The following is a 12511-nucleotide window of genomic DNA, read 5'->3' on the forward strand; positions in this document are numbered from 1 at the left end:
CCACCAGAACAGGTAAATGGACCTTGGTTTAACATCTTATCTGAAAGGCAGATTTGTCTAAAAGAATCCATGTAATGTTCTATAATATCTGTATTTGATGGGAAACATAATTGTCGTAATATTGCATGTTATGTACAATCCGAGAGCTGTCTACATTTAAATAATGCTCCATTTCACACTTCCATAAACCATTGCACGCGCCACTCTTTGGAGCTGTGGGATATTGGTTTTCCAGGTAATATAGACTGCTGAATCAAACTAAGAACTTAAAGTTGGGCCGATTCAAATGAATTAGTTAATTGTTCACTTTGGACCACTGTCCCCTGTCCCTTCGAAAACAAGTGACAAAGGGAAATAATGTCCATCTGCCCAACTGAGACCAAGTTCACAACCAATCGAAGCATATTTATATTCCTCGACACGATTTCCCTTTGCATGCCTTAAACTGTTTCTAGCTTTTGTTGAAACTGATGGGAATGCACACTATTTTAATAGGAATTCCTCGAACTTTGGGAGTCACTTCAAGTGAAAGTGGACCAAGTTCACTAAGTAACAGTATGCCTGAGAACTTCAACAATAAGACTGTCGAGACCAGTTTGTGACCAAAGTAGCGCAAGCGATGTAGTTTATGACCATGCAATTGATCCTAAAAGCAAATCCAGAGAGTTCTTAAATCTCAGTAAAGCTCTTACTAAGCTGCTTAAGAATCTTGTCAAACACTCACCTGACATATTGGAGCACACTAAACCTTCACAGGGTGGATAATCAGCCCCGAAGCCATCCCACTGTAGTCAATTAATAATTAAGTATTCTGCCACTGCAACCCTAGTATATCATTAATGACTCAACTGGTATTTCAACATGATTCCTAAAGTATTGCGTAGGCAGAGTTATCAATCTGTGCACAGTGGGAACTAGAATCAAGCTTTTCCAAAATGTTCCTACATTACAACAGTGACGACACTTCAAAAGTACTTCATTAGTTGTAAAGTGCTTTGGGACGTGAGGTCATAAATGCAAGTCTTTCTTTCTTTCAAAATTCAATGACATGTTTTTGGCCTACCTGACAGGACTGTTGCTAACATCAGAATCCTGTGCTGTCACTGCGCCTATAATACTGCCCACATTGGTATCTTCATAAATGTCCATTATGTAAAAGGGCCTGCTGAATATGGGAGGTTCATCCACATCGAGAATGGTGATCTTCACAGTAGCTGTGTCTTTGAAAGGACCCACTGATAGGAAGCGATCATCCGGCTGGGGATCTATGGCATCTACTTTGAAGGTGTATGATTTTTTATTTTCATAGTCCAATGGCTTTGGGAAAGAAGACAATGTCAATTAAACCATAGTGGCCAGGTACTAAATATGATATTATAAAAAATTGACTTATAAGGCGATCAATATCGGAAGTAAGATCTTACGAAGATATCACTGAGGTTTGGAGTATCTAAAATCAATCAATAGTCATTTAAAGTTTTCATTTCCAAAATTCTATCAAATGCTGAATAAAAGAAAATATCAGATAAATAAAATGCAGCAAAATACATTGTACTTCAAAGGGATGAGAAATAAATTAACTACATTAAATGGGGCTGAACTGGTAATGGAGAAACCTACAAACAGTGGGAAGTACTGTATTGAAGAAAAAAAATTGGTACAATACAAAACTGGAACATATGCCTAAACAGCAAAAGTTCCACTTGTGCAATTAAACAATCATGGTCAACAAATGAGGTAAGAGACAGCATCAAACTGAGAGAGAAAAAAAGGGGAAAGTGGAAATCCAATGGACTGTGAGAGTTATAAAAAGTAATAAAACAGAAGATGAAAGAAAAACTTGCAAAGGACATTAAAGCCAACAGTAGCAGTTTTTATGAATATATTAATAAAAATATAGAGGTAAAGGGTAATGTAGACTCATTAAGGACAGATGCAGGTGAGACCAGAATGGACTGCTAAATGGGCACTTCCTGTCTGTCTTCACAGTGGAGGAAGAGGACAAAATACCATTGGTACAAGGGAACCTAAAATAAGTCAAGGGGAGGAATGTATTGAATTTAATATAGGCTAAAAAAATGGTAATGGAAAAAATAATGGGACTTAAGATGGGCAAATCTCCAGGATCTGTTGGTTTCCAATCAAGGGTATTAAAAGAGGAAGGTGAGGAAATTGCAGAGGTGTTAGTTATAATTTTCCAATGCTCTCTAGATTTAGGGATTGCACCTTTGGATTGGGAAATTGTGAATGGCACTCCATTATTTAAGAGAGGGAAAAACCAGAACACTGCAGACCTGTCAATCTAACATCAGTTGTGGGGAGGTTAACCTCAGGAACAGAGTGACTAACCCCTTGGACATGTATGAACTGATCAAAGAGAGTCAGTAAGTATTTGTGAAGGGTAGATCATGTCTGATTAATCTAGTTGAACTTTTTGAGGAGGTCACTAACATGGTGGGTAAGGGTGTCGTTATGGATGTTGTCTCACCAATCAGAGTATGTTCCGTTTATCCCTACTTTCTGTCTCCTACCTTGCAGAAGGCATTTGATAAAAAAATTGCACAAGATATTATCAGAAATAAAAACCCACAGAATTAGAGGTAATATTGTGATATGGGTTGGCAATTGGTTGATAGGTAGGAGACAGAAAGTAGGGATAAAGGGAACATACTCTGATTGGTGGGATGTGACATGTGGTGTTCCCCAGGGGTCTGTACAGGGTCAGCTTTTCACCATATAAATCAATGACTTAGATGAAGGTATTGAGATTTGTAGATCCAAGTTTGCAAATGACACTAAGTTAGGAGGCATGGTAAGTTGTGCAGGAAGTTTACAAAGGAAGGTAGACAGATTAATTGCGTGGTCAAAACTGACAGATGGAGTTCAATGTGGGGAAGTGTGAGGTCATCCACTCTGGATCCAAGAAAGACAAAATCGGAATATGTTATTAATGGCGAGAGACTTGGAACTGTGAGGAGCAATAGGGTTCAGGTTCCCATGTACACAAATCATTCATAACTAGTGCACAGCTACAAAAAGTAATCAAAAAGGCTGATGGAACATTTGCCTTGATCTCAAGGGGGTTGGGATACAAATGGGAGGAAGTTATCCTTCAGTTGTACAGAGCCTTGGTCAGATCCTCATCTGGAGTATTGCATTCAATTCTGGCCACTGCGTTTCAGAAAGGATATATTGGCCTTGGAGTGGGTACAGCACAGATTTGCCAGAATGATAATTTAACCTGAAAGTCCTAAATTATTAGGACAGGCTCTATAAACTTGTTTTGTGTTCCCTTGAGTTTAGGCGGTTGAGTGGAGAGCTAATCGAGGTCCTTAAAATGATAAAGGGGTACAATAGGGTAGATGCAGAGAAACAATTTCCTCTGGTGGAGGGGAATCCAGAACAATTGGACACAATTTTACCGTTAGAGCTGGGCCATTCAGGCGTTGAATTGGGAAGCGCTTCCTCACACAAAGGGTGGTGGAAATTCAAACTCGTTCCCCCAAGTGGTTGTGGATGCTGGGGAGTCAATTGAAATCTTCCCAGACTGAGATCGACAGATTTTTGTTCGGCACTGCTAGCAAGGGATATGGAGCAAAGGGGGGTAAAGGTGCAGATTAGCCATGATCTAATAGAATGGCGGAACAGACTCAAGGGCCCGAATGGCCTGCTCCTGTTCCTGCATTCCTACTCCAGGTGAGCTCGACTTTGAGCAGAAATGACTGTATTGAGTTGTTTCTAAAATAAACAATGGTGGGTTGTAGTTTACAATAGAAGAAAACATTGAGGTGCTTGATGTTACACAACCTGTAAGACTGGTGGATAACAGGATTATGTAGGCTAGTGTCATAAACTGGTTTGTGCTCCTCATCGTCATGGCTCATAAATTGTTTATCTTTATAGCACACATTGAGATAACTTATCACACATAAAACTAATGGCCCAGAAATTCGGGTCGGGGGATTCCCGCGGGTGCAAGCCCCCGACCTGCACTTACCTAGCGCGCCGGCCGTTGAGCTGTGGGCCCGCGTGGGGTTCCGATCCTGGGCCTGCTCCAACTGCCGGCGCGCAGTGCTTGCGTATCCCAGGGGCGCAGTTAGTTCGAAGCGTCCCCTGGGATCACGTGAGCCATGGAGAGCCAATGGTAGCAGGGAATGCTTCATTCATAAATTTGACAGGAAGACCTGTCAAAACTATAAATACTATAAGACCCAAAACATCACAAAAACTTCAAATACATTTTTTTTTTAAATCACATTTTTAAAATAACTATAAATTACATAAAATAACTATTTTAAACAATAGTTTAAATTTTTGAAAAAATTAATTACATTTTCTAACAGGGCTAAAAATAAACTTCCCTTTCTTTAAAGTATTTAAAAATAATAAACCTGTGGAAAAAATGTTTTAATTTTAATTAATTCACCACGTGCCTTGTTAAAAGCAGGCCTTGCGCCTGCTTTTTACATGTGTAACTCCTGGAGACTTACCCTCCCGGAGAAACCTGCAAAAAAAACGTAAGTTCCATGCGCACGCGCTGCCTCTCCGGCATACGGGTTCCACCTCTGAACCCCTTACTTTAAGGGAACAGAAGTTCCGGTTTCCCGCGCATGCGCAGAGCATGCACAAAACTGGCACTTCCGTTGGGCCTACAGGTGCATACCCAGTGCGTACTCACCCGTGCAGACCCGAATTTCTGGGCCAATGTTTTTCTGTGTAAAAGCTTTATGAGTTTTATACACAATTGTAAGGGCAGAAGAAGGATTGAGAATTGGTAGAAGTTAAGAGCTTGTCCATATTGTGCTTCATGTCAAGCTTCAGTTAGTTCTGAGCATTTGTAGATGTTAGATTGGGAGGTAAATTCAGATACAGACGAGGAGAGCATCATCCCGAAAGAGGAAAAGACAGCACTGCTAGTCAGAAGGGCAAGCAGAGAGCAGAACAGCAACGTGAAGAGGGGCAGATTTGGGGAAGGGAGGGCAGTGAGGAAAGAAAATAAAAAAAGAGTGATTGTGAGAGAAAGAATAAAGAGAAAATAAAGATGATAGGAAACAGAGGAAGATCACAATCTTGCTTTTAGCAGGCAAGATGTTTTCTGCAGCTTCTGAAAGGAATTGTCAGCACAATGGTACAAACAGGAGTCATTCATTGTGGCACAAACTGCAACTTAGGCAACATGGGTGATACCTACTTACATGACTTTTGTTTTATTTCAATTGAAACACTATAGAATCCTGACCTTTTTCAGATTTATAACTCCTTCTTGTGTGGTCTTATCGGAGGTAATGTCAAACACATTCAGCCCATCTCCAGGAACGATGCTGTATTCTATGTCTGCATTCTTCCCAATATCAGCATCATTGGCCTTTATTCTACCAATTAGTGAAGCGACTGCTGTTGATTCAGGAACCTTCAGATGAAAAATGTCTGAAAGAAGGGTTCAGAGTCGTGTTAAAATAAGGTCAAAATGCATTCATAAGAGATAAGTGTGTTTTCTCCTTGCAAATTCTCAGACACGCATCAGGTAGATAAGGTGGTTAAAAAGGCATACAGGATACTTTCCTTTATTAGTCGAGGCATAGAATATAAGAGCAGGGAGGTTATGCATGAACTGCATAAAACACAAGTTAGGCCACAGCTAGAGCACTGTGTACAGTTCTGGTCACTACATTACAGGAAAGATGTGATTGTACTAGAGAGGGTACAGAGGAGATTTACCAGGATGTTGCCAGGACTGGAGAATTTTAGCTGTGAGGAAAGATTGGATAGGCTGGGGTTGTTTTAGAAACATAGAAACATAGAAGATAGGAGCAGGAGTAGGCCATTCGGCCCCTCGAGCCTGCTCCGCCATTCAATGAGATCATGGCTGATCATCCAAATTCAGTACCCTGTTCCTGCCTTCTCTCCATATCCCTTGATCCCTTTAGCCTTAAGAAATATATCCAACTCCTTCTTGAATATATTTAATGAATTGGCCTCAACTGCCTTCTGTGGTAGAGAATTCCACAGGTTCACCACTCTCTGGGTGAAGAAATTCCTCCTCATCTCTGTCCTAAATGGCTTACCCCTTATCCTTAGACTGTGACCCCTGGTTCTGGATTCCCCGACCATCGGGAACATCCTTCCTGCATCCAGTCTGTCCAGTCCTGTCAGAATTTTATAAGTTTCAATGAGATCCCCTCTCATTCTTCTAAACTCCAGCGAGTATAAGCCCAATCGACCCAATCACTCCTCATACGTCATTCCTGCCATACCAGGTATCAGCCTGGTGAATCTTCGCTGAACTCCCTCCATGGCAAGAACATCCTTCCTCAGATAAGGCGACCAAAACTGCACACAATACTCAAGGTGTGGTCTCACCAAGGCCCTGCACAACTGCAGCAAGACATTCTTGTTCCTGTACTCGAACCCTCTCGCTACGAATGCCAACATACCATTTGCCTTCTTAACCGCCTGCTGCGCCTGCATGCTTACCCTCAGCGACTGGTGCACAAGGACACCCAGGTCTCATTGCACTTCTCCTTCTCCCAATCTATTGCCATTCAGATAATAATCTGCCTTCCTGTTTTTGACACCAAAGTGGATAACCTCGCATTTATCCATGTTATATTGCATCTGCCATGCTTCTGCCCAATCACCCAACCTGTCCAAATCATACTGGAGTTTCTCGGCATCCTCCTCACAGCACACACTATTCTTTGGAATAGAGGAAGAGATTTAATTGAGGTGTGTAAAATAATGAGGGGCCTGGATAGAGTGGATAGGAAGGACCTATTTCCCTGAGCAGAGAGGTCAATAACCAGGGGGCATAGATTTAAAGTAATTGGTAGAAGGATTAGAGGGGAGTTGAGGAGAACTTTTTTCACCCAGAGGGCGGTGGGGGCCTGGAATCCACTGCCTGAAAGGGTGGTAGAGGCAGAAACCCTTATCGCATTTAAAAAGTACTGGGCTATGCACTTGAAGTGCCGTAACCTACAGGACTACGGACCAAGAGCTGGAAAGTGGAATCAGGCTGGAGAGCTCGTCTTTGACCAGCGCAGACACGATGGGCCGAATGGCCTCCTTCTGTGTCGGCAATTTCTATGATTCTATGATTCCAACAACACTGAATAAACTAGATACTAAAATGTAACTAGCTGTTGTATGGGAGGACCAAGCATAAAGTGAGATCCTGCAGAAGCCTCTACCAGTTGAATATTGCAATATGTGTTTTTAATGTTGCTTTGTAATAGTTATGTTTTATTCTTAGAGATAAAATCGAATAAATTTTTTTATCACGTTGTGGATTTTCATGGTTGAAAACCTTACGTCTCATAGAACTGCATCTTTTTTTTCATTCATTTAATGGGATGTAAGCGTAGCTGACAAGGCCAGCATTTATTGCCCATCCCTAGTTGCCCTTGGGAAGGTGGTGGTGAGCCGCCTTCTTGAACCGCTGCAGACCGTGTGGTGAAGGTACTCCCACAGTGCTGTTAGGGAGGGAGTTCCAGGATTTTGACCCAGCGACGATGAAGGATCAGCGATATACTTTCAAGTCAGGATGTGTGATTGGAGGGGAACTTGGAGGTGGCGGTGTTCCCATGCGCCTGCTACCCTTGTCCTTCTAGGTGGAAGAGGTCGCGGGTTTGAGGGGTGCTGCCGAAGAAGCCTTGGCGAGTTGCTGCAGTGCAACTTGTAGATGGTGCACATTGCATCCACGGTGCACCGCGGTGGAGGGAGTGAATGTTTAAGGTGGTGGATGGGGTGCCAATCAAGCGGGCTGTTTGTCCTGAATGGTGTCGAGCTTCTTGAGTGTTGTTGGAGCTGCACTCACCCAGGCAAGTGGAGAGTATTCCATCACACTCTTTACTTGTGCCTTGTAAATGGTGGAAAGGCTTTGGGGAGTCAGGAGATGAGACACTCACCGCAGAATTCCCAGCCTGTGACCTGCTCTTGTTGCCACAGTATTTATGTGGCTGGTCCAGTTAAGTTTCTGGTCAATGGTGACTCCCAAGATGTTGATGGTGGGGGATTCGGCGATGGTAATGCCATTGAATGTCAAGGGGCAGTAGTTAGACTCTCGCTTGGTGGAGATAGTTATTGCCTGGCACTTGTGTGGCGCGAATGTTACCTGCCACTTATCAGCCCAAGCCTGAAAGTTGTCCAGGTCTTGTTGCATGCGGGCATGGACTGCTTCATTATCTGAGGAGTTGTGAATGGTGCTGAACACGGTGCAGTCATCAGCGAACATCCCTATTTCTGACCTTATGTTGGAGGGAAGTTCATTGATGAAGCAGCTGAAAATGGTTGGGCCTAGGACACTGCCCTGAGGAACTCCTGCAGCGATGTCCTGGGGCTGTGATGATTGACCTTCAACCACCACAACCATCTTCCTTTGTGTTAGGTATGACTTCAGCCAGTGGAGAGTTTCCCCCCCGATTCCCATTGACTTCAGTTTTACTGGGGCTCCTCGATACCACACTCGGTCAAATGCTGCCTTGATATCAAGGGCAGTCACTCTCACCTCACCTCTGGAATTCAGCTCCTTTGTCCATGTTTGGACCAAGGCTGTAATGAGATCTGGAGCCGAGTAGTCTTGGCGGATCCCAAACTGGCCATCAGTGAGCAGGTTATTGGTGAGTAAGTGCCGCTTGATAGTACTGTCGATGAAACCTTCCATCACTTTGCTGATGATTGAGAGTCGACTGATGGGGCGGTAATTGGCCAGATTAGATTTGTCCTGCTTTTTGTGGACAGGAAATATCTGGGCAGTTTTCCACATTGTCGGATAGATGTCAGTGTTGTAGCTGTACTGGAACAGCTTGGCTAGAGGCACGGTTAGTTCTGGAGCACAAGTCCTCAGCACGATAGCCAGGATGTTGTTGGGGCCCATAGCCTTTGCTGTATCCAGTGCACTCAGCCGTATCTTGATATCATGTGAAGTGAATCAAATTGGCTGGAGACTGGCTTCTGTGATGGTGGGAACCTCAGGAATAGGCCGATATGGATCATCCACTCAGCACATCTGGCTGAAGATGGTTGCAAACACATCAGCCTTGACTTTTGCACTCACATGCTGGGCTCCGCCATCATTGAGGATGGGGATATTCATGGAGTCTCCTCCTCCCGTTAGTTGTTTAATGGTCCACCAGCATTCACAACTGGATGTGGCAGCACTGCAGAGCTTTGATCTGATCTGTTGATTGTGGGATCGCTTAGCCCTGTCTATAGCATGCTGCTTCTGCTTTTTAGCATGCATGTAGTCCTGTGTTTCAGTTTCCCCAGGTTGGCACCTCATTTTTAGGTACGCCTGGTGCTGCTCCCGGCATGCTCTTCTACACTCCTTATTGAACCAGGGTTGGTCCCCTAGCTTGATGGTAATGGTAGAGTGAGGGATATGCTGGGCCATGAGGCTACAGATTGTGGTGGAATACAATTCTGCTGCTGCTGATGGCCCACAGTGCCTCATGGATGCCCAGTTTTGAGCTGCTAGGTCTGTTCTGAATCTATCCCATTTAGCACGGTGGTAGTGCCACACAACACGATAGAGGGTGTCCTCAGTGGGAAGACAGGATTTCGTCTCCACAATGACTGTGTGGTGGTCACTGTTACCAATACTGTCATGGTCAGATGCATCTGCGACAGGTAGATTGGTGAGGACGAGGTCAAGTAGGTTTTTCCCTCGTGTTGGTTCTCTCACCACCTGTCGCAAGCTCAGACTGGCAGCTCGGTCAGTAGTGGTGCTACCGAGCCACTCTTGGTGATGGACATTGAAATCCCCCACCCAGAGTACATTCTGTGCCCTTGTTACTCTCAGTGCTTCTTCCAAGTGGTGTTCAACATGGAGGAGTACTGATTCATCAGCTGAGGGAGGACAGTAGGTGGTAATCAGCAGGAGGTTTCCTTGCCCATGCTTGACCTGAAGCCATGAGACTTCATGGGGTCCGGAGTCAATGTTGAGGACTCCCAGGGCCACTCCTTTCCGACTGTATACCACTGTGTCGCCACCCCTGGTGGGTCTGTCCTGCCGGTGGGACAGGACATACCCAGGGATGGTGATGGAGGAGTTTGGGACATTGCCTGAATTCTGTGAGTATGACTATGCCAGGCTGTTGCTTGACTAGTCTGTGGGACAGCTCTCCCCAAGTCCCCAGATGTTGGTGAGGAGGACTTTGCAGGGTTGACTGGGTTGGTTGTGCTGTTGCCGTGTCTGTAGCTGGTGCCGAGGTCGATGCCGGGTGGACCGTCCGGATTCATCCTTATTATTGTATTTCGTAGCGGTTTGTTACAACTGAGTGGCTTGCTAGGCAATTTCAGAGGACAGTTAAGAGTCAACCTGTGGGTTGATTGCAATTGATAGCAATTCAATTTATCAGCCTATAAAGAATGTTTCTACGCTGATTTCTTTTTTGTGGATGGGTGACTTCTGTTCTTCATCTTACATTGTGTTCAAAATTGTATTAAAATCACTTGTTTATGTAATTTTAGATGTTTTCTTAGTTTTCATTAGTAAATAGCAGTTTCTTTATTGGGTTTGGCAGTAAATAGATCATTCAGTTCATATGACAGTAAACACTATGTCGTAAATAAATATAAATTGGATTTTGTGGAAAAAAACACTGCATATTCGAGCATGGTCTATGTGTTTGGTTTGCTCATTAAGACAAATAGTGAAGGAGTCATGTGAATTATGAGTTTTACATTAATAAAATTTAATTGCTCTGGGTCTGGAGCCACATATAGGCCAGCAGATTTCCTTCCCTAAAGGACATTAGTGAACCAGATGGATTTTTACGACAATCTGATATTTTCATGGTTACCATTACTGACACTAGAGGGGGTGATTTTGCCAATGGGGGCGGGACTGCTGCTTGTTGGGTTTTAGTCCCACCTCCATCGACTTGTGGCCAACCCACGCTATTTTTCCTTGATTGACCTTGTTAAGCCCCCCTTTCATTCCAGATTTATTTAATTGACTGAATTTAAATTCCCCAGCTGCCATGGTGGGATTTGAACTCACGTCTCTGGATCATTAGTCCAGGCCTCTGGATTACTAGCCCAGTGACATTACCACTGTGCTACCATTCCCATAATCTTCATTTACTGCTATACGGTGCAGGCATTTGACAAGAGGTGCAGGAATTTTTCCAACAATATTTGCATATTCTAAGCTGGCAACTTGGAGTAAAACCATTTATTCCTTGTTATTATTTCATAAATATTAAATGGAGACATATAGCATTACAATCATACCACGACAATAGGACATTTGTTTGCATTGAATGCGATGAACAATTCACATGACATAATGGGTAATATTACTAAGCTGTCAACACAGGTAATAATCCTTATTAATTCTAAAGAACAAATTAATTGAACAACCTTATTCCAAACAAAACTATCCCTATTATTATGGAAACAGAATACATCAAGGAGAAGACTGAGTTTATCATGGCTAAGCTATTAGTTTTCCCTTCATCGTGAAGTAAGCTGTATATGATATTCTTCTACATTGTGCAACGTCTTTACCCTCTCTTGACTAGCTTAGCCCTTCATCCTTCTCACTTATTCTGATAGTTTAAATGTTTTCAGCTTGAATGACCTGGAGTTGCAGTAAAGCTTGCACATCTATTCGATTTGAAAATAACAACTGACATTTCGATAGTGCTCATCGCATCAAGAGCAAAAAAAAATCTCGAGCGCCTAACAGAACAGAACAAAAACCAATGGACGCCAACTTACTAAAACAGGGGTGAGAGCAGTAGTGCGGGAAATAGAACGGACACGGTCAAGGGCCGTGTCAACCCCTGCCCCTCCCTCCCAGAACCATGATAGGGTTCCCCTTGTCCTCACCTTTCACCCCACCAGCCTCCACATTCAACGAATCATCCTCCGCCATTTCCGCCACCTCCAGCATGATCCCACCACCAAACACATCTTCCCCTCACCTCCCCTTTCAGCATTCCGAAGGGACCGCTCCCTCCGCGACACCCTGGTCCACTCCTCAATCACCCCAAACAGCCCTGCTCCTTCACCTGGCACCTTCCCGTGCAAGCGCAGGAGATGCAACACATGCCCTTTTACCTCCTCCCTTCCCACTATCCAGGGCCCCAAACACCCCTTCCAGGTGAAACAGCGATTTACTTGTACTTCTTGCAATTTAATATACTGTATTCGCTGCTCACGATGCGGTCTCCTCTACATTGGGGAGACCAAAAGCAGATTGGGCGACCGCTTTGCGGAACACCTCCGTTCAGTCCATACGGGTGACCCTGAGTTTCCAGTCGCCTGTCACTTTAATTCACCGCTTCACTCCCACTCTGATCTCTCTGTCCTCGGCCTATTGCATTGTTCCAATGAAGCTCAACGTAAGCTCGAGGAACAGCACCTCATCTTTCGATTGGGCACTTTGCAGCCTGCCGGACTCAACATTGAGTTCAACAATTTCAGATAATTATCCCTGCCCCCATTTTTCATGCAGTATGACTTTTGCCATTCCCATTTGCAACATTTTGTTCTCTGGGTGAAGAAA

At 43.9% G+C, this 12511-nt stretch overlaps 1 protein-coding gene across 1 annotated transcript in view; it reads right to left on the minus strand.

Annotated features, from left to right (window-relative positions):
- Positions 1-12511, minus strand: part of LOC147117871 (cadherin-12-like) — a 327937-nt gene that overhangs the window by 128757 nt on the left and 186669 nt on the right. The window contains exons 6-7 of the mRNA XM_085989253.1: positions 5240-5427; positions 1064-1317 (exon numbers count right to left, since the gene is read on the minus strand). Coding sequence (XP_085845379.1) covers positions 1064-1317; positions 5240-5427 — 442 coding nt within the window. The remainder of the gene's footprint in view (positions 1-1063; positions 1318-5239; positions 5428-12511) is intronic.

Source organism: Somniosus microcephalus, chromosome 5 (genome assembly GCF_052327205.1).
Source record: "Somniosus microcephalus isolate GS21.2 chromosome 5, FLI_Smic_1.0, whole genome shotgun sequence".
NCBI lineage: Eukaryota > Metazoa > Chordata > Chondrichthyes > Squaliformes > Somniosidae > Somniosus > Somniosus microcephalus.